General features: G+C 40.6%; 1 protein-coding gene across 3 annotated transcripts in view; it reads right to left on the reverse strand.

The window, feature by feature from the left end:
- Positions 1-27,356, reverse strand: part of VPS41 (VPS41 subunit of HOPS complex) — a 184,120-nt gene that overhangs the window by 43,444 nt on the left and 113,320 nt on the right. For all 3 annotated transcript variants that reach the window (XR_005021242.1, XM_036863672.1, XM_036863671.1), the window contains exons 8-12: positions 20,453-20,572; positions 18,414-18,560; positions 13,003-13,069; positions 4,319-4,416; positions 304-433 (exon numbers count right to left, since the gene is read on the reverse strand). Coding sequence is in view for 2 of the 3 variants with exons in the window: in XM_036863672.1 (XP_036719567.1) it covers positions 304-433; positions 4,319-4,416; positions 13,003-13,069; positions 18,414-18,560; positions 20,453-20,572 (562 nt within the window). In the remaining variant the exon portion in view is untranslated. The remainder of the gene's footprint in view (positions 1-303; positions 434-4,318; positions 4,417-13,002; positions 13,070-18,413; positions 18,561-20,452; positions 20,573-27,356) is intronic.

Raw genomic sequence — 27,356 nt, forward strand, 5'->3', positions numbered from 1 at the left:
TCAGTGTAAGGCAGGTGTCACATGAAATAGGACAGGAGACCAAATACAAGAACAAAGGCCACAAAGCCTCCTCACCTTGGTCCTGGCCTCATCTCTACCCCTCCCTTCTGCTGTGGGAACTCAAGCAAGTTCTACAGCATCTCTGGGCCTTGACGCCTTCATTGTCAACATAAAAGGCCTGCCCAGATAGGCTCTAAGAGCCTTTCAGCACCTTAATTTAAATTCCTGGTTGTGCTACTCAGGTGGAGGGGAAAAAACATAAATATAAGAAATAACGTGAGTCAGATCCTTGATCTCTCTCACCTAAGTGATAATCTCTACATTCATTTTCCTGAAAGCCCCTCACAGTCAGGGCATCAGAAGAGATCTCTTCACAAGTCTCAGAAAGCGGCTGGATGATATCCAGTCTGGGCCTGGCGCAGTATTCTCTTTCCTAAGGGGAAAAAGAAAGGCTCATTTGAATTACATTTCTATAAATGATACAAATTAGGGACTTCCCTGGTCGCTCAGTGGTTAAGAATCTGCCTGCCAATGCAGAGGACACGGGTTCGGTCCCTGGTCCGGGAGGATCCCACATGCCATGGAGCAACTAAGCCCGTGCGCTACAACTACTGAGCCTGCGCTCTAGAGCTCACGAGCCACAACTACTGAGCCCGTGTGCCACAACTACTGAAGCCCGTGCTCTGCAACAAGAGAAGCCACCGCAATGAGAAGCCCACGCACCAATGAAGAGTAGCCCCCGCTCGCCACAACTAGAGAAAAGCCCGCCTGCAGCAATGAAGACCCAAAGCAGCCAAAAATAAATAAATAAATTAAAAAAAAAAAAAGTACTGCCTTGTGCAAGATCACATGGATACTAAGTGGCCAAGTGTCACAGCATATTTTAAAAAAATGATACAAATTAATTCTAGGTAGCCATAATTAAGTGCTTTGGTTTTATAAATTCGGCAGGTGTAAGCCCTTCTCACCACCTGCCGTGGATGGCCTCATAGCAGTGGTTTATTTTGACCTCTTGGATGAGATACACAGGACAGGTACCACTGTACTGTGTCAGCGGTCTACCACTGCAGCCCTTTCAACTCCAAGGGACAGCTACCACATCCTTAGATAACTGTTACATCTTCCTCACAAATATGAGAGAGAGTGAAAATTACATTATAAACTGCTCCATGATCCAGACCACTGCCACCACTAGTCCTTTCACTGGGGATGCTGAAAAGCCAGAGACTAATAAGAGTTACGTCTACAGCAAAACTTGCTGAGCTGATGTAGATGTTCTGTGTCTGCACTGCCCAGCGTGGTAGACATGAGTCACGAGTGGCAATCGGACACCTGAAATGTGATGACTGTGCCTGAGAAACTGAGTTTTAAATTTTATTTCATTTTCATTAATTTCAACTTGGATAGGCACATAAGCTTAATGACTACAGTTTTGGACACTGCCGTTCTAGATCAAGATAGAAGGGGAAAAGATGTTTTATTGAGGGCCTATGACTATTTCACTAGCCTAGTAGGTGACTGTCCACAGATTCTTCTCGCTGAGTCCTTAAATCACCCTTCAGTAAGTACTGTTCTTCCTAATATTGCAGATGAAGGAACTGAGGATCAAAAAGTTTACTGAGGTCAAAGTTATATAAGTAAACGGTGAGACTGGGATTTGTGGAGAAACTGGGACTATGGATTTGAAATCAAGTTTGTTTTACTATAAAACTCAAGCTCTTTGAATATTCAGTACAGAGGCATGAAAGATACACTTTATTTTCCAAAGCAGCAAGACCTAAAGCAGTAAGACCTAAAGCAGTGTGGCACTGGTATAGAGAATACAGATGAAAGGAACAGATGAAAGGAACAGAATGAAAGGAATCCAGAACTACTCCCAACTCTCCAAGGTTCCCCAGTAAAACAGTAAGCCTCGAAGATTCCTTTGATCAATTTTGTTAGGTTAATTGAGAAGCGATTACATCAGCTTTGCATCTCATATATTTAAAACAGTCCAAAAGAAAAAGCAATTATGAAAGATCCACTATTAGAGAAAAAAACCCCAGTGAATATACAGGATAATTTATCAGATCTGTGGAGAAATGACAAATATCTTGCTTTTAAAACAACAAAAAGGAAAAAACTGAAAAATTTGACAATTTAAAAAATTAACAGCTATAACAATGACAAAAAATATCAAAATTGGAATAGCAAAATAGAAAAAAAATTGAACCAAATAATGTTGAAAGAAAATCACCTTGCTAGACCATATAAATAGCTCCTTCATATGTGTAAGAAATCCATCAGCAAGGTGATGGATGAGAAATCCATCTTATCATTATTTTACAACTTTTGTTCACTGGTCTAACAGCCCTGCTTATGCGTGAACTGCCTAGGAGCAGGAATTTGGTCTTGTTGATCATTGATACTCCATGCTGAGCACCATTCTTAACACAGGTGCTTTATTAATGAATGGAAGAAAAACAAAACATTAAGGGAACAGCTTCATAAATTAGGTTCTATCAAGCAGATGAAACAGTTCACAACCACCAGAACGATGATGGGAGACTGCACAGCCATATGCAGAGAGAATGGGACGGTGCTCCTAAAATTACGGCCACACAGAAGAGCTTGTAACTATCACTGCAACTGTGTGGGAACAGGCACATATGTCAGAGGTGTAATGAGGAAAATATGCTGGGATAACATTACAACTGATATAAAAACGAATTCTGTTTACTGTTGCAGTTAAACTTTTTGATGTGAAAAAGAAAAGGGGGGCGTGGTTGGCCCCAAGCTTGCTTCTTTATTCCTTCTGCCTTAATTTGATCAGTTCTTTCTGTATTTAAGGATTTCAGGTGTCCTCTGGTGTTAGAGAAAATGAAGAGTTATATACACTGACACACACATTTTTAAAGCACCTCCAAGACCCTCACTTCTTCCTCTGAAAAAATTCCATTTTCTAATTTGCTCTTTGAGGTTGGCTTTTCTTGGTTTTTACTCCTTTCCAATACTCTCTCTTATTAACAAAGGTTTCTTTCCTTTCTTTTTTTGGTCAACTGTTTATTAGGCCTTCCCTTTGTCATTTTACTGCCTCTTTCCTTATGTCTTTCAATCACATCCTGAATGCTCCCCACATTCCTCATCAAAAAGCACTGTATTTACTCCCTCCGGAGCCAAAGCTTTTCTTTATTTTCAAAAAAAATAAATAAATAAAATAATAATAAACTGATGTCCTGCACAGGGCTAGAAGCCAGCCCTATTGATTTTAGCAGGTTTGAGTGTTCACTTAAGTCTACTGCATCCCATTGCCTAGCAACATGGGCACCCAGAGCTCCAGGTTACTATAGCGATGGCTTCCTGATGCAAGAGCTCGCTCAGAGAAATGCTGGAGAGCAGCTATCACTTCAAAACTGGGACTCCCAGGGTTTTTCTCCCCATTTTATTCCTTGCTATTTGAAAAGGAAAAAAAAAAAAAAAAAAAAAAAAGAGAGAGAGAGAGGATACAGACAAGGAGAACCCACTCACCGTAAAGGGCTAGACGATCAATCGCATTTCTTTTATAACACAGCATCCCAAAGAAAATCCTTTACAATAAACTCTCCTTGTTTATGCCTTGAAGCCACCCCTGGCCCCTTCCTGACAGGAGCTCTGGACTCTGGGAATGGGGCCGACCTGGGCTTCAAAGAAAGACTCAGTACGCAGGCCCCTCCACTGGACACTGTAACAGGCTTCATTCCAAAATCACGTATAATGAAATGCAGATTCTCTGCTGCTTCCTATGAGCCGTACATTTCATACCATCATTTGCAGTGATAACCGAGACTTAGCAACCATCTAATTTCAAAGCAAGAATCAAGCTACTCAGAATCACTGGGCCACTGGGAAGTAAACAGATATATCTGGACCACAGGAAATAATGGACCACCCTCTCTGTAATTCACTCTGACCACAGGGACCCCTGCTGATGCTACAGATCAACTTCATTGCTGTCATTTCTGCTAATGCACAGGGTCAGTTTAGTTTCTTGGCCTTTTGGCAAGAGGAATCCTTCATTCCTTTCGACTGAAATACCAAGAGAGATGGAAAAAAAGGGAAGGCAAAAAAAAAAAAAAAAAAAGACTCCCCTTTGCTTGGCAAAAGGAACAAAGGCAACCAATGAGTGGAGCTTCTGAAATGTAAATACATGAAGCCTGCAGGGTAATCTCTGCTGACGTGGTTTTATAGGTCAGGAAGTTCTGTTCAGACTGGAGCTGAGTCCTTTCATGGGCAACTTCATCTGGGTAAAAATGCTACAAATGAACCCACCCTATTGTATTTGGGGCGAAAACAAAATTACCGTTTTTTCGGAAACCTCCTTTACATAGGAAAGTACAACAAGCTGATCACAGAGAGGTGCCAGTCCACTGATGTAGAATTCAGTTTCAAACTGAGACACTGCAAACAAAAGGGAGAGAAGATTCACCGTTAGCAGCAAAAAGCAGCACACAAAGGAAAGGACACGTCGACTACGAAAACGCAGGATGGACTCATTTTAGAAATCTAACAAAAAGGGGGCAGAGATAAACATACTTTCTGCACAATAATCAGTAGCCCAAAAGAATATCTGGGAACTTACACTTGAAAATTTCTCTTACAAATACAAAGCAAACTCGACAATAACAGCAGCATGAATGGTGAAGAGTGACACTATCTAGGTTAGTTTAAAAATGACAGAGTTAAATCCCATGAAGACACTTTGAAATCCATAAAACCCAGTGTAAACGATTATTGGTAACAATAATTTTAAATTTTAAAAAATTAAATATTTTAAATAATTTAAAAATATTACTAATGACAAAAATACTTTTTAAATAATTTAAACATAAATTTCAATCTTTCACAATTAGGGCATTACAGTGGTATGATGGTCACAAGAAATGCTATTTGTAATTATGAAACTATTACTCCTTTTTTAACATTTAATAAACATTATATCCAGACTTAAAAGAAAAAAAGTGTAGATACACATTACATTATGATGAAACTCCATTAATTCTTCAGTGAAATAAAGGTCAGAGAAAATAAGAAATTTCTCTTTCCTTTTAAAAGATAGTCATTAAAACGTAGAAGAAGTTCTGTTTCTTTTATTGCATCACCTAAGAGGTATATAGATTTAATTATAATGGACCTCAAAGATCTTATAGAAGGCTCAATGGTAGAAGTACAAATATTGCTACAGTATGATTCTAATGACTAGCTGTTGTAATATTTATAATAAATGACTGTTGTTTTAAGCAACTAAGTTTTGGGATGGTTTGTTATGCAGCAAAGCCAACTGATACAATATTAGTGCCAGGAAAAGACTCTTCCAGGAATCATACATGGCACTTACAGATTCATTTGAGAGTAAACTCTCATTTGAACCCACCACTTTTTCTAAGTTTCTTGATTCAGTTCTTCTCCACAGTTCTGTGGTATTAGCTTCAGGTTTAGTTAACTTTTATGATAAAATGACCATCTTTTCCAAAGCAGGGGAAGTCAGTATAGCATACTGGAAACAATATTGAATGGGAAGTTAGGAAATCTGGGTTATAACTGCAATTACACTGAACTTGGATAATTCATTTTAATTTCTGTGGGTATGACTTTTCACATGTATAAATAAAGGTATCAGAATAGAAATAAAACCCATAACACATAAACTGAGGGGGTACTGAATTTTTCTTCTTCCTCCTCTCCATCCTCCTCGTAAATCACTTAGTGTTACTTGACTCTGCTGATCTTTAATGCCTGCTCCTTACTTAACTGTTTTCAAAATTTTATTTTCACACCAAAATGAGACTGAGGATAATCAAAAAAACACTAAGTAGTTAATAACATAAATATTAAAAAGGATAACATTTCTTAAGCTTTGTCCCGGGTGGGATCGCATAGGTGGTCAGGGTGCCCTGGACAGAGCCCATACAATGGGAGTCCAAATGGTGCCAGCTCTGCCACGAAGACTTGTTTTCTCACCCGCTGAACCTGAACTGAATATTCTTATCCAGGCACTTGAAAATAATTTTTGGTAAAGTGGTGATGTGATCAATATTCTCATGAAGCACATGCGTAGAGAACTTCCCACAACCATGTGTTCAGAGACGAGCACATGCAGCGTGTAGCCAGGCACAGAAGGTTCTGGAGAAGCTTCCCCAGTGCTGCCTATGAATGTAGGGGGTGGGCAGCGGGGAGGGGGGAGAGATGGGAGGGTTGGAATGTGCAGATGCTATTGAACAGTGTGGGCCACACATGACCTACTGATCAAAGAGGTGATAGCTTCACATTCATGAAGACATACAGGCCTGTTAACAGGAGGTTTTGGAGGCCAGCACTCCTGAGGTTGCATAAACTCTTTGGTAGAGATGGACTTGTGTTTTTTTACTAAATTGCATTCCATCGTTGAAATGCTACGCATACAGCAACTTGGATGAAGAGCAATCAAAGATGCTACATACAGAGACTGTTTCATGGGAATCACATGGAGCCTTTGATGGGCTTGTCTGCCATAGGCACCCGAGGGAGAGCATCATCTAAGAAATGGTGGGTGAACGAGGTATTCTCCCCATTTGAGACGCCAAAGGGGCTGCCTAGGCTCACTGACAAGGAGCATCACACAGTATCCCTCCTAAAGGTAACCAAATCTACATCAAGGCTTTGGTTTATATGAATGAGCCATAAGATACAGATCAGAGAAACTAGAAAACAATTCTACCCAAATCTTTCCTCCTCTACATCCTGATTTCTGTCCTCAAGAGCTTGCATTAATAACACAGAAAACTTCCTGTTCTTTAATTAAGAACATAATAGACTGTTGGTGGGAATGTAAATTGATACAGCCACTATGGAGAACAGTATGGAGGTTCCTTAAAAAACTAAAAATAGAACTACCATACGACCCAGCAATCCCACTACTGGGCATATACCCTGAGAAAACCATAATTCAAAAAGAGTCTTGTACCAAAATGTTCATTGCAGCTCTATTTACAATAGCCAGGACATGGAAGCAACCTAAGTGTCCGTCATTGGATGAATGGATAAAGAAGATGTGGCACATATATACAATGGAATATTACTCAGCCATAAAAAGAAATGAAATGGAGGTATTTGTAGTGAGGTGGATGGAGTTAGAGTCTGTCATACAGAGTGAAGTAAGTCAGAAAGAGAAAACAAATACAGTATGCTAACACATATATATGGAATCTAAGGGGAAAAAAAAGGTCATGAAGAACCTAGTGTCAAGACGGGAATAAAGACACAGACCTACTAGAGAATGGACTTGAGGATATGGGGAGGGGGAGGGGTAAGATGTGACAGGGTGAGAGAGTGGCAGGGACATGTATACACTACCAAATGTAAAATAGATACACAAATGGACAAATGGACATATATACACTACCAAATGTAAAATAGGTTGTAAAGGCTGGGGGGAGGGGGAAAAAGAAAGTTGCTAATCAACGGGCACAAAGTGTACTGTACGTACACTTAAAATTTTGTTAAGAGGGTAGATCTCATGTGAAGTGTCCTTACCACAATAAAATAAAATTTAAAAATAAACACATACATACATACACACATTCAGAGACCTAACCACCCACCCCAACAAAAAAATCCAAAACTACCTTGATGCATCAACTAAACTTAAGCCAAACACTAAGAAAGAGCACACAAAAGGGCTGAAAGAATCACATCACCGTCTGGATTTGACTTCCTTTCCTTAGAAACAATTTTGATAGCCATCCAAGGCAACTAGGTTCTAGAGATTCCCTAAGCATTTGGAGGAGAAACGATGAACGGCTGTCAGTCCCAGAATACAACAAGGGGAAATAAAATTTCTATTTTTCTAAAGGAGATACTTCACTTGAACCAAAATAAAAAAACAAATCTACTGCATGTCCATTTCATCTGGCTGTTTGAAGAAGAGGGGAGCAGACATCATCACTGCATATTTAAAGGGTCTGTGGAGAATTTCTGCCCCATGGTTGGTACCTGAGTGCCTGGAGCAAGCTGCTTTTCTTCTCATCAGTTACTTTGGCTGCAAATGAGGGCTTGGGGTTAGGCGGAGGGCGTGCATGGACGAACGCATGGCACAGCAGTGGGGAGCAACAGCTTTGAAACTAGGCTTATCTGTGTTCAGATGCTGCCTTCTTTGCTTCTGAATGTCCTCATCTTGAGCAGGTTACTTGAGCCCTCTGAACCTCAGCTTCTTCACCTATAAAATGGGATAGCAGCCCTACCCACTGGGACCATTGTGAAGATTAAACAGAATTCTGTTTGTAATGTAGTTAAGCATGTGGCTGGTGGTAGTTGTTATAAAATGAACAAAATATACTTCTTACTTCAGGTGCTTCCGATTTCTTACCGCTACTTACGGTAGAGAAAATTTATTAACTCCACTTCCAACAAGTATTTGAGTCTCCAGCACTGAGTGACAAATGGATGGAGGAACAGATGCGTAATAAAACAAGTATAATAAAATCTTAACTGTGGAATCAAGAAGGCGAGTAAACAGATCCAGTAAAATTCTTTAGTTTTTTGTAGGTTTAATAATTTTCATTAAAAATGTTGGGGAAAAAATTCAATGCAGAACAAAAGAATTCATAGATTAGAGAGAACCAAACTGAATTCTAACAGAACAGAAAACCATACAGAGCTAGATCCTTAAGGACACCTTGAACTGTCCTGATTTCTACTGAGACTTAGACACGGAGGTGAACCTTGTCCCTCACATGCACGGGAGAACTGTCCCACTGCTGGAACCTGTGTGTCTGGGTCAGAATGCTAACAGGTGGATAAAGATACTTAGATCTAAGAAAGGCATTAATTTCACAGCTCTCTTCCACCATGCAAAAAGGCCTTCAATTTCCAAGTCAATCAAGAGGCTGAAAATAGAACAATGTACTAAATAGAGCCACAGCATATAATAAACTGACAATACGGACCCCGCTTAATTAAAGTGAAAAAGATGTCCCTTATTTCCTTCTCCTTCTCTTTCTTCCTGGCTTCTCTCTGTCATTTTATGTAGATTCCCATGTAGCTTTTCTCTTGATTATTATTATTTTTTTGAAATAGACTTCCATATGAAATCAAGACTAGGGAGTCAATCATTAATTCCTTGCATGTAAGTTATCTGCCCCTGGCAGTAGATGCCCCCAAAATGACACACCAATATTGGCTTCATTTCCCAACAACATAGTATCAGCTCCCAACTACCATTCCATTAAGACCAGGGACGACTTTGGTAAAAAGTGCCAGAGAGTTAGGGAGTCCTGTGACAGTAAGAGACCCACATTAAGTTACAGTAAGTACAGCAGGCATGGACCACAACCTACTTTTAAAACTGTAATTTGGAAGAAGAAATGACATCCCCCAAACCTTATGTAACCTTATGTCTTCATGGATTAGAGATTGGCCAGTAAGTTTCATCTTTATTATCATTATTAGCTTTCATTTACAAGAATATCTTATTGAGAGGAATAACTTTTGCATTGTTTTCGAGATTCTGACTTAAAAGGAAGAGTTATAAACATCTGGCTTCTAAGAAATGTAATGTACAGCCATAGATATTTCTTTCATCTCAATGTCATTTTCACCTCATTTACTAAAGAACAGTGGCTTGCACTGTCATAAAGCAAATTGTAATCCAGACCTCCTAATATTTCTCTTTTCCTTTATTCTAGTCAAGGACTCTTATCTAAACCACTTTGCCTCCTGCTGTGGAAATGGTTTATATTCTTAAAGGTTTGCTCTCAAGAGGGGAAAAAATGGTACTTAACCATTAACCATAGTAGTAAAATGTCCGTAATATGATATTGTTAGTACCCACACACGGTCTATTTCATGGAAATTGTAGTACAGACAAAACACACTTTAATAATGTGATCCCAGGGCTCTAGGGCCACCACTGGGCCAGCTATTAGCAGTCACGGAGCTGGGATGGAAGTCTGCACGGTGATAATAACCAAGGTGATTCAGTGAACACCTACTGTGTGCCAAGGACAGTGTTACAGACCTCAGAATCATGTCTAATTCTCCCAACTATCTGAGACAGTAGGTCTTATCTCCATTTTACTTTTTAAATTTTTTATTTTTAAAAAAATTTTTGGCCACACTGCACGGCGTGTGGGAACTTAGTTCCCTGACCCGGGATTGAACCCACACCCACTGCAATGGAAGCGCGGAGTCTTAACCGCTGGATGGCCAGGGAAGTCCCTCACCTCCATTTTATAGGTGAGGAAAGTCTGGCTTAGGGAGATAAAGCAACCTTATCAAGATCAGACAGCATTTGGCAAACTGCCTGGCCTCCCTGCTGGGTTGTTCTGCAGGGTTAGATTCTATCCATTTTGATGCCACAGCAGTAAGACCTTGGACAGGTTGTTTTCCACCCTGAGCCTCCGTTTTCTTCATCTATAGAATAAGAAGCCTACTACTCGACCTTCAAAGGGCTGCTGTGACAGTGAACTAAAGCAGGTAATGCACATAGCACAATGCCCCGTACCTAGTATGCGAGCAATAAACACCAACTAAGGAGAGAAGATGACATTGCTGCATTTTTATGCCTTCCTGGCAAGTTTTACATCCTAAAGTTCCCAGAGTTCTGGCCTTTTTTAAAACTCATCTGTATTTAAAATATTCTAATACTTATCTCTCAGGACAGTATGCATTGAGATGTTCAGGTTTTATTCTGGTAGGCAGGGGAGGGGCAGAAAATAGAGAGATACTGAAATAATTATCTTTATCTTCTAGTTCTCAGTCTTATCTAGTTCCTCAGTATCATTATATTCTGTATTTACCTATTTTGTCCAGACCCTGAGAAATCCAAACTATGAATTTATGTATTTATCCTTCTAAGGCAAAACAAACAAAAGAACAGCAAAACTATTAAAACCCTACCGCCAACTTCCGACTTCAAGTATAAAATATCCCAGATTTAAATGCTACAACCATATTTGCCTGGTGGGTACATCTTTCTCTGTTTATGAAAGTACAGTCATGGGACTTCCCTGGTGGCGCTGTGGTTAAGAATCCACCTGCCAATGCAGGGGACACAGGTTCGAGCCCTGGTCCAGGAAGATCCCACATGCTGCAGAGCAACTAAGCCCATAAGCCACAACTACTGAGTCCACGTGCCGCAACTACTGAAGCCCATGCGCCTAGAGCCCGTGCTCCGCAACAAGAGAAGCCACCGCAATGAGAAGCCTGCGCACCGCAACGAAGAGTAGCCCCCGCTCGCCGTAACTAGAGAAAGCCCGCGTGCAGAAACGGAGACCCAACGCAGCCATAAATAAATAAAAAAATAAAGATTAATTAAAAAAAAAAAAGTACAGTCATGTGCAAATGATTTATCTCAGCTTCATCCTGTTATAACAACCCATCAAATGTATAGTCCCCATCCACCATCCAAATGGGTAAACTTTTCAGCTGACATATAACATGGCACACCTTCTCTGCCACAAAACTGTCTCCTATTGCTCAGCTCTAAATAATACAAAAAGAGCTTTTACTCTGCTTAACTGACAAAAGTCAGTCAATTCTCACCCTTTCTGTTTGAGTAACTTTGGCACTAGGTCCTAAAACTAAGTTATAAAAGTAGTGGCAGGGGCTTCCCTGGTGGTGCAGTGGTTAGGAATCCGCCTGCCAATGCAGGGGACATGGGTTCGTGCCCCGGTCCGGGAAGATCCCACATGCCGCGGAGCGGCTAGGCCCGTGAGCCACAACTACTGAGCGTGCGCGTCTGGAGCCTGTGCTCCGCAACAAGAGAGGCCGCGACAGTGAGAGGCCCGCGCACCGCGATGAAGAGTGGCCCCCGCTTGCCACAACTAGAGAAAGCCCTCGCACAGAAACGAAGACCCAACACAGCCATAAATAAATTAATTAATTAATTAAAAAAAAATTTAAAAGTAGTGGCATAGCCTCCTTGGCATACTTTTCCTGAATAGTTGTTTCCAGAGTCACTGATTCATTCAACCCAATATTATTTAGCACCTACTATGTGCCAGGTATGGTGCCAGGTCCCTGAGATACAAACACTGAGCAAAAACAAGGAGGTTATAGTCTGGTGGAAGAGACAGAAATGCACTGAATAATCACACGATCGCTGCAACTCAAACAAGGGCTGGAAAGGGACGTGCTACATGCCTATCATGGGGGGATTTGACCTGCTTAGGGAGGACCAGTGGGCCTTCCCACAAAAGCAACACTTGAGCTGAGGTATGATTAAAGATGATAAGGGGCCCATGAAGTAAAAAGAGGCAAAAGAGCATTCTAGAGAGATGGGAAGCAGCAGCACGGGTAGATGGAAGAAGGCCAGTGTGACTGGAGCACAGAGACCAAGGAGAAGCTTGTTATGAGCTGAAGCTAGAAAGGCAGGTGACGGCCAACACAGATCCCCATGGTCAAGTTAAGGAGTCTCATCTTTATCCTGAGAACAATGGGAAGGGACTGAAGGGTGGTGACACCAACTGATTTGTATTTTGACTGCAGTGCGGGGGACTAGAGTGCAGTAATTCACAGTGGAAAGAGATGGACCAGTTAGGAGGCTGCTGCAGTGATCCAGATAAGACTATGGCAGTTTGGACCAGACCAGTGATGAGGGAAATAAATATTTAGAAGGCACACGTTGACAATTCCAAGTGTGAGTACTGTATTATGAGCTGTGCACGCATGCTTGGAATTTTGACGAACAACCTGTGAGACAGGTATTCTTCTCTGTATTTTATAGATGAAAATGACTGAGGCACGCAGAAATTTGTCCAAAGTCCAGGTGGTAAATAACAGAACCAGAACCCAAGCCCAAGGTTATTCAACTTCAAAGCCAACTACAATATTATTGTGTAAAAATTAGAAATAGTTAGAATAAAGGGTCTCTACAGCCAAATTTCAAAACTTAGAAGTTTCTTGATCTATTTCATCAAGGTACCAATGATGAGCCCTGAAGAACACGGCCTTAGGACCCCCTTCATAACATGGATTCTCTTCTGAAGGTTTACACCACAGAAGGCATACCTATTTCAACGTATCGGCTTGGCAAGTCCCTCATTTCACTGGCATGCCTTTCCTTCACCGAGCATATCTAGAAAAGAAATTCACAGGTTATTTTATTCATCTGATAGAAAACTCTTCATCACACATCATTCACTATATGGTACTTTTGCTAAATTAGCCGTGTAGCACTGAAGATGGAATGCACACAACCTACCCTGTGACTTAAGCGATAGAAATTAACTTCAATGACATATAGCAACCATTACTTATATTCTCCGACGCTATTCTTCAATAAAGTTTTATTCGAGGACAAAGAAAGGAAGGAAACTAATATAGTTTTAATATGGTTTCAATGACCCACTCTCTGTAACTCTACTCACAGGTTCCTTCTATCTATCTCTGACAGAAGCACAGAGCCAGTAATGCCCAATGGCTAATCTGGGCAACACCCACAGTAGGTCTTGTGTTTCTGATCACATATTAGTAACATATTTCACTGTTGCTTAATAATACTTTGCAAAAGTGTCACATGCTCTTCTTCTCTCGAGCATATTAAAATCAATGTATTGTATAATTTAAATCAGGGGTGGCAAACTACAGCCCGGCCCCTGGTCTGTTTTGTTTATGGCCTGGAAGCTAAAAATAGTTTTTATATTTTTGAAGCCTTGAAAAAATGAAAAGGAGGGAGGGAGGAAGAGAGGGAAGGAAAAACAGAAATAAAAGGAAAAATACTCAGCAGAAACAGTATGTAGCATACAAAGTTTAAAATATTTACTTCCAGCCCCTTACAGAAAAGTTTGCCAACCCCTATTTTAAATTATATGTATACAGTTTGGATAGAGATTTTATATATTTATTTTTGTATATATCTCACTTACACACAACCCATAACACATATGTGTGTTAACAGTGGATGTTTTAGGGTGGTAAGACTACAGATATTTTATATTTTCTTTGCTATATTTTCTAACGGAAATGTATTCTATTTTGTAATAAGAAATGAGAAAAATTCACGTTAAGTTCAGCCATCCAGGTTAAGACTGAGCCTCAAATGTCCATCAGCAGATGAATGGATAAAGATGATGTGGTACATATATACAATGGACTATTACTCAGCCATAAAAAGAACAAAATAATGCCATTTGCAGCAACATGGATGGACTCAGAGATTATCATACTTGTGGTTGCCAAGGGGAAGGGGGCTGAGGGAGGGAAGGATTGGTAGTTTGGGATTAGTAGATGCATTCTATTATATACAGAATGAATAAACAACAAGGTCCTATTGTATAGCACAGGGAACTAAATTCAATAACCTGTGATAAATCATAATGGAAAAGAATATGAAATAAATCATAATGGAAAAGAATATACATATGTATATATATGTATAGCTGAATCATTTTGCTGTACACCAGAAATTAACACAACATTGTAAATCAACTATACTTCAATTAAAAAAAAAAGGGCTGAACCTCAAGTTAAGTACTGATCTCATACAACTTTCATCAGGGACTAGGTTTTTTTCCTTTTTCTTTTAGGCAGCATTTATTGTGTTAATTTATAGCTGCAACCCTAAGTATGGCTACCATATGAAAAATTCTAAAATACAGAAAACCCAAAGGGAAAAAAACAAATTACTATCTGTTGTCCCAGAACAACGTGAACACTATTAGCAATCCACACTTTTGGGGAAGCTACTTTTCTCGACCTAAAATTACCACAAATAATTTAATGTATTATTTAAATATCCTCACATAATTCTTTAATGTCTTTATAGTATTTCATTACATGAATATACTGTAATTTATTTACTCAATCCTATTCTAGACATTAGTTTTTTCTTCTATCTATCTCTGATGCAAGCAATAGTGCAATCAACATACTCGTACATAAAACTTTTGGACTTTTGTTTCCTTAGGATAAATTCCTAGAAGCAGCATTGATAGATCAATGTACATTTTTTTAAGGTTTGGTTTGGCTAATAGCCACGTCCAAATCACTGTCCAGCAACACGGCAACTGCATGACAGTACACTCACCCCTGGTATCTGCAGGACCCTGGAGGATACCGAAATCTGAAGATGCTCAAGTCCATTAAAGGAAATGGCATAGTATTTGCATATAACCTACCTACAAACATCCTCCTATATGCATTCAACCGTTTCTAGATTACTTATAATACCGAATACAGTGTAAATGTTAATAAATAGTTACTGGTTTCCAGCAAATTAAAGTTTTGCTTTTTGGAACTTTCTGGATTTTTTGCCCCCAAATATTTTCAATCCGAGGTTGGTCGAATCCACTGATGCAGAACCCACAGACACAGAGGGCCACAGTACTCTCTTTCTCTGACACAGGACTTGAACCCAGTGCTGTGGAGGTACAGGCATTTACTGAGAAGTGACAGGCTATTTTCTCCTTTGATTGCTTTCTGTCATTTGTTTCCTGTCCGTCTCAGATGATTTCCTGTCTGCTCCCCCAATTTTCCTCCTCTTCGTATAAGTTATCCACTCTTCTATCCACACTTACTAGGGAAACTACTAAATTGTCTAATAGGCACGCTCCACATGCCAACTGAACAACTGCTTTATTTAACGTGTTGATAAAAGTACACAAGGAGCAGTGTCCCACGTGGTTTGAAGTGTAACAATAATATATATATATATGAAATAGCAATATTAATTAGCACTTTTTAGCAACTACTGGGCACCTGTCCTGAGCTGAGGGCTTTGTAAAGCAGATAGAGCTCTGTTCTTAGGAAGATTATGGTGCAGTGGGGGAGACAAACAACTAAATGAGGCATTTACTGAAGTGTGATGGAGAAGTACAGAAATACAGAGCAGGGGCATCTACTAGCAGGGATGGAAGACTTCCTGGAAGAAGCACCATGTAAGTTGAAGCAGGAGATACAGAACAGGTGCAAAAGGGCAACTTGACAGCTTGGGGCCCTCAACTGGAAGGTAATCAGATAGAAGCAGAGAAGATAGGGGAAGGAGGGGCTAGACAGGAACACAGGGGGCAGATCATCATGAAAGAGGAAGATGTCATCCTATGAGCAATGAGCATCCTGGAGGGGTTTAACCAGGAGACTGACATCACCTGATCTGCACTCTGAAAAGATCATCCTGGCTGCACTGTTTAGAGAAGAATTAAGGGGGGCAAAACTAGAGTCAGGGGACCCGACAAGGGGATGGAGAGAAGTGGAGAGATCTGAGAGAGAGTGACAGAACTTGAGGACTGCCCGGGCCTCTTCCAATCCTCAGATGCCCCTGGAAGGTGATACTACCAGCCCTAATGTAGACACGAGAACACAGAGGCTCTGAGAGCTGCCCAGGACCTCAAGGCTGGAGCTGGGACTCACGCCAAAGCCTCATGGTGTCTCTGGCCGTCCTACAGCCTCTCTGAAGACAAGGACGCATGACACCACTGGCAGCTGGGCCATGGCCTATTCTATCCCCTCGGTGCTGTGGTCTGAGCTCTGCCCCAGCGAGCCCTTACGCAATCTTCTCCATCACTACACACACACCTCTCTCCCTCTCTCCCTCTCCCTTCTGTCATCTTCTATCCGTCTCCTGCACACCTGCTCCATCCACTCCGGCAATAATGCCTTCCTTTACGTACCACAGAGACTCACCAGTCACACTCCAGCCTCAAGGATTCTGCCCCTCCTGCTCCCTCTGCTGACACCCCCTCCCCGACAGCTGCACGGAGTCCTAACCCTAACCCTAAGATTTAAGTTCAAGGCGTCGGCAGGGCCGCACTCCCTCCAGAGGCTCTAGGGAAGAATCTGTTCCCTGCCTCGTCTAGCTTCTGGTGGCTTCCAGCATTCCTTGGCTGCGTCACTCCAATCCCCGCATCCATGGTCACACTGCCTTCTCCTCTTCTGGGGTAGCACTCCCTCTCAGAGGGCCCACCCGGATAAGGCAGGATAATCTCAAGATGCTTAATTAGTCACATGTTTTGCCCGACTCTCTTGCCGCATAAAGAAACATTTATAGGTGGTGGGAATTAGGACCTGCTATCTTTGGGGACCATGATTTAGCCTAATAGAGGAAGCATTTCTGGTAACAATCAGCAAACTTTTCACATGTCCCAATAGGCTAATTTCCCTTGTCTTTCACCGAAAGAAAAGCAAATCACAAGAGAGGAAAAAGCCACTTGGTCCATCTAAGAAACTTAAAAAGTATCAAGAACATCACTTGACTGGATCAGTAACCACACGCATGGGATAGGGAGACTGGGAATCACTTTTTTATCATAGACTTTGGGGGTACAACCTCCTTCCTGTTACCTTAAATGTGAATCACGTGTTCATTTAACATATGGAAACAATGACCACATGTTCAATTAAGAAAGAAAGAGAACCTGAATCATATCAACGAGACTTTACCTCAGATTAACAACACTTATTTTGGTGATAACAATCACTGCATTAATAGTTTTTATGCTTTTCTTTCCATAGAAGAATTTTAAATAGCCAGGTCTCTTTCATGACTTTTCTGGAATTTTATGGCATAACAATGACAGCTGATATTTATTAAGTACAATATGCCAGATCCTATGCTAAGCTCTTCATTTAATCCTCTCCAAAACATGTGATGTGAGAACAATTAGCACTCCCATTTTACAGATGAGGAGATTGAGACTTAGAGAGGGTCACGCAGGAAGTTAAGTGGAAAAGTTGGAATGGATGCCAGGTCTGTGTGACTCTTTAGAGCCGAGCTCTTCCATTAGACTATTGCTGGGATACTTTCTCACGGAGTCTTTAACTCAGCCAAGTTTTAGTTTACGTTGTTTAGATTAAGGTATATATTTTTAAAGGGAAGAAAACAACTTCTGGCTCTGAAACATCTAATAGGAGAAAAACAACTAGGCATGAAATAAAGGTGAATGGATTGGGGGCCCCCTTTTGCAGAAGAGCTTCATTTACCTAGGCACGTAACAGGCAGATAATATACATGACAAAATAGCCCCGAATCTTATCATCCGTAATACGCTTGGGCCTTTACTCCACCAAACTACTAGCGAGCAAGCAGGATGATTTCATTTCAAGCTTCTTTTCCCACCATCAGTCCTAATGAAGAAGCTCAGGATCAAAGCTACGGGAAATGAAAAGAACAATAACGAGGGACCCAGGTGAACCAACAACACCTAACACGTTTTACATATAGCTAAGGCCAATCGGGTTGTGGGAAATTTAAAAAGGATCAAAAAGGTGGCAACATTCTGAACATGGAGACGTTCAGGAGAAACGATAGATCTGAAAACCTATGCATATGGAAGAATTCAAGCATGAAATGATTATTACATGACAATAATATGCAGGTGAAAATATTCTGGTTCCGAGAAGCCATTCAAGGACTCGGACTCCTGTGGACCATCTTTGGTAGCTCTGTAACAACACAGACTTATGAGAAAGACAAGCAAAACTACCTTGACGGAGGTGCCCCAGCCAATGATCAGTGTCACATTGTCCTGCCAGCAGAGGCTACAGGGGTACATATCGGGGCGAAGACTTATATCATCCCGGGGCACATTGGTGATTCTTTGCTTTGAGGCGATGTCAAAAATCTTCACACCCTGGAAAATAAAATAGCATTAAGCATCCTCTACTTGGGAGAAGGAAGGTAAAAGAAAATTTATTAATGGTCACTGCTAAACATCAGGGATAACCAGCACAGCAAAGTAGCAACAGTGTTTTTTAGGTGCTGCTGGGAGCCACAGAAATGTTCCTACTCCACAAGAATCCTGTGAAAACCCCAAACAAAAGAAAACCTCTGTCCTTCTTTCTAGGCAAACAAGATTTTATGAGTGGATGGCACAGGCCACTTAAATCCAACACAAGTGGGAAATGTACAGATGTCAACAACTGCATTTCCAAAAAGACAGAAAGCCACATCTCTAAGTGTATTGTTCCACCACAAATATGGGGTTTGGTTTTCAGAAAAGCTTTGAATCTGAAAAACCACTATATAAAGAAAAACACACCTGACATTTTAAAGTACTCAAATGGAAACATCAAGCAAGCAGCTAAATGAAAATAAACCAAGAGACCACACGTCTGTTGACCTTGACTGTGACCCAGGAGAAGTAAGGAAAGTCCTGACGAGCACAGTAGATTCTGGGAGGTTTCTACCATTCAAAATGGAATAGCAGGGGACTTCCCCAGTGGTCCAGTGGTTAGGACTCTGCTTCCACTGCGGAGGGCGTGGGTTCGATCCCTGGTTGGGGAACTGGGATCCCGCATGCCATGCGGTGAAGCCAAAAAGAAAAAAGGAATAGCACTGATTTGCTAAATTATACCTCAAAATTCCAAAAGCTATGCCAGATGTCCAAAAGGTAATTTTTAAACTTTCTACTCACCCTACTCATATTGAGTAAACTTGAGATAAGTGAAGTACCAAAAATTAGAATCCACTTTTTCAAAGGCAGGCCTATTTTGGGTCTGTGATTATACTGAGAGTAAAAGAAAAATCAGCAATACCCTGCCCTTGTTTCATAGCAACTGGCACTTGCCCTTGGCTAATAGGCAAATGGTATTTTCAAGACCACATTCCCAATGCAGCCCTTTCATTATTAAGATGCCTTTTCATTTTCTTGGCTATTCTCCATGCCTCGGGTTTCTTCCTCTAAAATAGAGTCCAGAATATGTTGGAAATTACTCTCTCATGAACACCAAAAGCAGTGTAATTTCTTTACCCTTCCGGGTATGATATCAATTGCCACATGTATCTTTTAGAAATGGCAGTGGCAGGACATGGAAGCAACCTAAGTGTCCATCGACAGATGAATGGATAAAGAAGATGTGGCACATATATACAATGGAATATTACTCAGCCATAAAAAGAAACAAAATTGAGTTATTTGTAGTGACGTGGATGGACCTAGAGTCTGTCATATAGAGTGAAGTAAGTCAGAAAGAGAAAAACAAATACCGTATGCCAACACATATATATGGAATCTAAAAAAAAAAAAAGGTTCTGAAAAACCTAGGGACAGGACAGGAATAAAGACGCAGATGTAGACAATGGACTTGAGGACACAGGGAGTGGGAAGGGTAAGCTGGAACGAAGTGAGAGAGTGGCATGGACACATATACACTACCAAATGTAAAACAGATAGCTAGTGGGAAGCAGCCGCATAGCACAGGGAGATCAGCTCGGTGCTTTGTGACCACCTAGAGGGGTGGGATAGGGAGGGTGGGAGGGAGACGCAAGAGGGAGGAGATATGGGGCTATATGTATATGTATAGCTGATTCACTTTGTTATAAAGCAGATACTAACACACCATTGTAAAGCAATTACACTCCAATAAAGATGTTAAAAAAAAAAAAGAGGGAGGAGATATGGGGATATAAAAAAAAAAAAAAAAAAAAAATGGCGGCAGGAGCTGCACCCCCGCCCTTTGTCGCAGCCCTCTCGGTTCGGCTGTCCTTCCAGCTCTGAGCCGGCGTTAGGGAGACCGCGGGTACCATATTATTGGCCCAGGCAATCAGATGGCCCCTCCACTTCACACTCCTTATGTTCCCTTCTCCTTCGTGCAGAACTGAAGACTTCCATCTGCTCATCCACGACCGTTCAAACAGCAGCAACTAGGGGCAAATATCACGAAAACAGAATTTTAGAAACCAAGAATCATATATCAAATTCCTTACTATTTTTGCTTGTCCATTCACCGCGTAACAAACTGTTCTCAGCCTTTTAAATGTAGGTTTCTAGTGGTACGTGATTTGCATTTTGGAAAGTATTCCCAGTCTGTCTTACCCTATCCAGGACGCTGTTTAAAATGTGTTTCAGTGTTGAGGTTACTACACAGTCCAGCCACAAGATGGCACCAAAACACCAAAATTCAGGGAAAATAATGTACGCTAGTCGAAAGATTTTTATCACAGAAAGTCTTCAAATAGTTGACCATGAATTAATTTATTTAGTAAATTGGGAAATCAAAACCTGATCATGTTTTCCCTGAAAATAAAATATTAGCCACAGATTAAACTGCAATGATTAGAAGCGGTCTTTCACTTAACCCTAGAAAAATAATTTAACAATGACTTTTGAGCAGTAATTCATGTCGTAACATAAGAGAAATTTGCTTTAGGATTAAACTTCTATAAAAACTTCAGAGTAGCTAAGGTCTTCTTTAATCAAAACCTCTACATAAATATGTAGTTCTAGAATTCATGCATTATTAAGGATACAATAAAAATTTTTTTCTTGATACATCCAATTTAAATCCTGTAAAGAAAGAGCTTTATACAGTATGTCATTTAATACATACAAGGTATAGTTTATACAATGTGTAACTTAAACTATATAACTTTAGACATGTAATCCTGAAATATACAGTTAACCTTTTAAAAGCAATTGCTGATGAGAGATTCCATAACAGAATTTTAAAAATTCCTATCATAAGCATCAATTTCAGTTTACCTTAGTATATCCCACCCCCAAAATAGGGGAACAAATAGGGAATAGTAGAGAGTAAATTCATAGTATTTATATTTCTTACATGTCTTTCTCAATGGTTAGGCTCCTAGAGCCAAAAGCAGCAGAAAAAAAGGAAAGGAAAAAAAAAAAAACCCTAAAATTAAGTAAGTGTCCACCGTCACTAATAAGCCGAGTTTAGTCAAGTGAAAATGCCAGAAATGTATAAAGTTCTCTGTCATCCATGCAAGAGCAAGGTGGCCTCACAACATCCACAGAGGAGACTGGAGACAGGGCTTCTACTGAGCACAGGTGGTCCCATCGGATACACACAGGACAGAGCTCCTCTACGTATGCTCAACGACCTTCTAACCCAGCTCATCCGCCCCCCGCCCAGGTTCCAAGATATCACCACCACCAAGCCTCCCTGCCTCCAGCTAGTGACACTTAGGTACGGCCTCCACCCGTGATTCGGCCTCTCCCTTGGCCGTGACACAGAGAACAGAGCCAAGGTGGCCACGGAGTGTGTGTAGCATTTTGTGATGCGACAGCTCTGAAACTTCGGATCAGAGGTGAAGGCCTGAGAACACAGCTCCTGCCACATGTAAGATCACAGTTCACTAAAGACAGGCAGCTAAAGACAGCTGTATTCCACACGAGGAACTGGTAAGGTCACCATGCCTGCCTTCCCTCTGTGGCCTCGGTCAGGCGGAGGGGATTGTAAGAAGTGGGCGGGGCCCAGGAGTGCTCCACCAGCACCTGTTGGAAGGGAGGATTGGCTGGATGGCCAGGGGGAGATGCACCGTGGCATCAAATTCCCCTCCCTCACCAATCTCCACCTAGAAATGGCCAACGTAGTATTAAAAGGGGAATAATCTGTACCTGGGTGAGAAAAATTAAATATGCCCTCAATTTTAAATAAGAAATTCTGTAAAACGTGATAGAAGGAAGATCCCAGTGAAGGCTGTGGTCCAACTCATTACAAGAAAGAGCCCACCTCGGTCAAGTATATAGCAGAATGACACTCGGTGCAGTGGCAGCTGGAGGTGAGGGGAGTCACAGGGAAAATCTCAGGCAGGGACACGGGGGCCTTGATCAGCACCGGCAGGGTCACACCTGAATAGCCACTCCTGCTGTTGCTTGGAGACACAGCTTGGAAGAAAAAAGCAGGCAGGCTGGCACAGGAGGGCACTTGTGCCAGTTATGTGAGGTGGGCAGTGCCTGTAGAAACTTACCTTAATAAATACATAAAGCAAGCTTTAACAAAAATACAGCACTTCCCTGCTGCACCAATGATTACATTCTTTGGTAGCTGCTTTCCCAACAGACACTGTGTTCCAATCCAGCAAAAATGAAAACATAAAACTTCCTTCTCCTACCACTGTCCAGAGTAAAAGATGTGGAAACGTTCTCACAAAATCTACAGACAACCTCACAGCCACTTCTAGTAAATATGAGCTAACAAGAAGAAAAACTAGCAATATGGAAAAATACACTATTTGAAAACAATAAAACTTGTCTAGGGAATAAGAAAAAATCTCCCACTCCTGACATCACATGAATAAGACATTCCGTAAAGCAGAGAAGAACTTTACAAATAATTCTCCTTGTTCTCAGGTGACAAGAAAATTAAGCAAGAAATTAATAACAAAGGATAAGAAGAGCAAAACAGAAAAAAAAACTGAAAGAGAAAAATACTCTCTCTCCTTGGGTAAAAGAGGAAATCGAACTGCAACCAGAGCACCTGGAAAATGAAAATACAAATAGCACAAACCTAAACTTTAGGGGATGCAATCAAAGTTGTAAACAAGGGAAAGTCCATAGCTCTCAAAGTTAATAATGAACAAAAACAGATGTATGCGTACTAGCTACACAGCAAAAACAAAGTACTTTATCGAGGGAGAGAGAAAGAGAACTAAATAAATGGAAAGATATATTACGTTCCTGGATGATAAGACTCAAAATTCTCACTGAACAGCTTAAGTCTTACGAAGTTAACCTACGATTTTAACGCAAACCCAAAGAAAATCCCAAAGGAATTTTTTCTAGAGCTTCCAAAATGCTATGAATTCATTTGAAAATATGTGAGAATAACAAGAATTTTTTAAAAAATTAAGCAATTTGGGGGTGGGGCTGTGGATGTGCCCTGCCAGACGTAAAACAGTATATGAAATTAACACCCCAAACAGTATAGCAGCGGTCTCAGAATTGACAGGTGAAGGAAAAAGGAAAGAAAAACACTGACAAAGATGAACCAAAATGATAAGGTCAGACACTGGGGGAAGGGACATGGCTGTCTGTGTGTGTACGTGTGTGTGTATGTAGGACCCACAATCTTTCCGGAGGGTCCTTTAGCATTATGGGCTCAAAGCTTTAAAAATGTCCCCAGGAAGTCCTAGCCTAGAAATTTATGCTAACAAGTGATCTGATAAGTGAGTAAAGAGGTATGTAAACTTATTTATAATGGCCAGAAATAGACTGAGTAAAATGTAGTAGAGCTAGACAGCTGAAGAGTATACATTCATTTTTAAATGATTTTATATATGGACTCTTATGAACAGAAAAAGAGGTTCAGGGCATATTAAATAAAAAAGCAGATTGCAAAACAGGATTAAATATGATGACTTTTAAATAAAATATGAATGTGTATCCATATATTGAAATCTGAAAGACACATTACAAAGTAATCATAATTAATTCCAGAAAGAGGTGACCGGCGATTTTATATTATTTCTATTTTATAATTATTCCGCATGGCACATGTGAATTATTTTTTATAATGTTAATATGTGGATGAAAATCCGTTCTCTAATTTTTATAGTCAGGATAATTTAGGGGAATATTTGAAATAAAACAATATCAAAAAGTTCACTGGAACTTGCAGGAATGTTTGCAGCATCCTGACTATGCGTTAGAATTAATTCACACAAACTGTACCTATTTTTGAAATAAAACATTTAACTTTAGAAAATTGTTAATAAAGTCCTGTTGTAATTCCAATTCAAATCAAACTCACTCCACTCCATCCTTTCTGTTGTGGTCAGTGTGCTTTCGGTTATAGGATGAAGCTGAGGCCGCCGGCCTCCTTTGTCTCCTGCTCTAGCTCCAAGGGAAGCTTCCAGCAGAGGGCAGGAAGAAAAGGAGAGAATGCTGAATTCAGTCTGAGTTTTCAGAGTTCTATTACAATAAACCTTGTGTAACCTGCTCTGACACGAATCAAAGGAGCAAAGGAGCTTCTCCCTTATTTTTATAATTCGGACGGCGCCATCAGTGGTACCCATTCTGTGCCACTGATGGCTACTCAAAAACAGGAGGTGGGGGGCAGCTAATAGCCTAGCTTCTGTAAATGAAATAAATTTTAACTAATTTCCATTACAATCTTAGACACGATTCATGTTATTCTTCCCATGTCTTTCAAATAGCGGTAGTTTCATCACTTTATATTTGAAAACTAAGAAATTTTTATTTTATATAAATTTTAATATAAATTTTATATAAGTTTATATTTGAAAACTAAACAAACAGCCTTAAATATATTAGAGAGGACCATCATTTCGGAGAATTCTTCCGTAAGTCAAAATAACTTCCCCCTGATTTCTTGGTTCTACATACGTCTTACGGTCATGCTGGTTCTGAGTCATGGGATCGTGAGCGCCATTTTATATCTAGTTCACTGAGATCATGTATTTTCTTCTCATCTTCCTAGCAGACTGCAAATCCATCGGGGAGAGAAACCACATCTTATACGTACTTTGCTAGACACACAGGAATAACAAATATTAGATACTGAGTAGGCTTTCCTAGGTCTGCAAGTCTTATTCTTTCCTTTGTTGTCCATACACACAATGTATTTGCTACAGGAAGAGCTGTGTGATTCCCAAATCCTCCAGTTACTCGGCCCATCTTTAGTGAGTAAGGTCCCTACACTATTTCTGACACATTGGCATCTGCCCTCATCTCAAAACTCTACAGGAAAAGGACCCTGAGACTGATTCATCCAAGGAAAACATCTGTACCTTGAGAAAGGGCTCATTTATTCTGACTCTATGTCCTACTCCTGAAATGCCGGTCTCTTTCCCTTTGCTCAACGCCAGAGGATATAATTTGTGTACAACTTGTCAAAAATTTGAAAAGTCATTTGAAGGCGAGTCCTCCCCTAACTGCAGCCCCTTGATTTCAGGGATGTCCACTGGCCTCTCATTTGGCCTGAGCAGTGAGTGATCCCTGGAATGGGTTTGACTGCCTGCTCCAGGGCTCTCTGGACTGTCACAGGGCCCACTTCTCCCGGTCGTCCCCTCACCCGGCCTGCCTCTCTCCTCTATGTTACCTGCCTGACCCCTTGAAGCATTTATTTCTGCCTTCCCTCTCCACTCCACTTAATTCTTTTTTTTTTTTTTTACTTTTTTTTATATTGGAGCATAGTTGATGAACAATGTTGTGTTAATTTCAGGTATACAGCAAAGTGATTCAGTTATACATACATGTGTATCTATTCTTTTTCAAAGTCTTTTTCCATTTAGGTTATTACAGAACATTGAGCAGAGTTCCCTGCGCTATACAGGAGGTCCTTGTTGGTTATCTACTTTAAATATAGTATTGGTACGTGTCAATCCCAAACTCCCAATTCACCTAATTCTTAACTTATAAGTCCTATTTCCTAATCCACACATAGTATAAAACCTTAAACGTCAGCTAGTAATTATGGAATTAGTCCCATTACTGTCCTTTGAAACTCTCCAAGCACACCCATGTTGTACATACAGGATTTGATGGATAACATTCTGTAAGACATACAGTTTCAGACGGGAGGGACTGGGATTTTTCCATCTTAATCTGTGGGAATTTCAGGCAGAAACACACTATCTGGCAGGAATGCCAAAGAAAGCTCTGTTTCGTCAAGTAAAGACGAGACAATCTGCTTTGCTTACACACATTCTACGCTAATTTAACTACCACAAAACTATCTGCCTGTATTTCACTGACATTTAATAAAATCCATTTCTTTCTTGCAGCCATAAAACTGCCTAGAGACCTACTGAGCACGAATCTTCTACAAAGCATTTTAGAGGGGAAGCCATTGGGTGAACTACCCTTAAAAGCAGCTGCTTAATTTATTTGGTTCATCTTCTTCCACAGCCTGTAATACTGAGTTGTCATTACCACAATACTGAGAGCAATTTAAGCTCAATGGGAGCTAAGTACATAGAGAGGAAAAACTGTTTCCAAGAGGTCTATCTTTTTGTTGGAGAAAGTATTTTAGGGCTTTATCTCCCATAAATCCACATTCTGGCAGTCAGCACTCTCAGTACTTATATTTCAATAGGAGCCCTCAGATCCTCAGCAATATACTTTATTCTCCTATGTTTTGTGCTGATAAATCTATCTAGAACTTTCCTGCACCACATCCCAGCATCTCCCACACATGGGCAGGATTCCTATTGGGCTGTAATAAAGCTGCCAGTTCTGGTAGCCTAACACCCGTCATTACCCATCACCATCCTTCCCTCATGGAGGAAAGGGAGGGTGATTGGCCCTTTTTGAATCACTTGGTGATCTTCCAAGTATAAAAATCATTTGAGTCCTTCAGGCTCCCTAAACACCAGCATCACTGCTTGCTCTGAGTCTGGGGTCTAATAAGCCCATGGGCAAGGGTGTTCCACCAGGAAGGATCGAGAGGCTTGGAGAAAAAACTCCACAAGAGACAAAACCCTTGATCAGAGAAGATGCTGGAGTGCGAGATAATAAAACAGAGAAATAGTGAAAGAAAAGCAAAACCCAGCAAGTTAAAATATGCCAAATAAGGCTGTCCCAGTAAAAATAGACAAAGGGCGTAATGATGGGGAGGACTTGTCACAGAAGGAATTTAAAATCCAAGACTGGAAGAGATTAGGGATAAAATTGAAAAAGTCAAGAGGGCAAGTAAAAAAAAAATCAGTGAGCACGGAGAAGACC

The sequence above is a fragment of the Balaenoptera musculus genome, chromosome 9 (assembly GCF_009873245.2).
Source record: "Balaenoptera musculus isolate JJ_BM4_2016_0621 chromosome 9, mBalMus1.pri.v3, whole genome shotgun sequence".
Classification (NCBI taxonomy): Eukaryota; Metazoa; Chordata; class Mammalia; order Artiodactyla; family Balaenopteridae; genus Balaenoptera; species Balaenoptera musculus.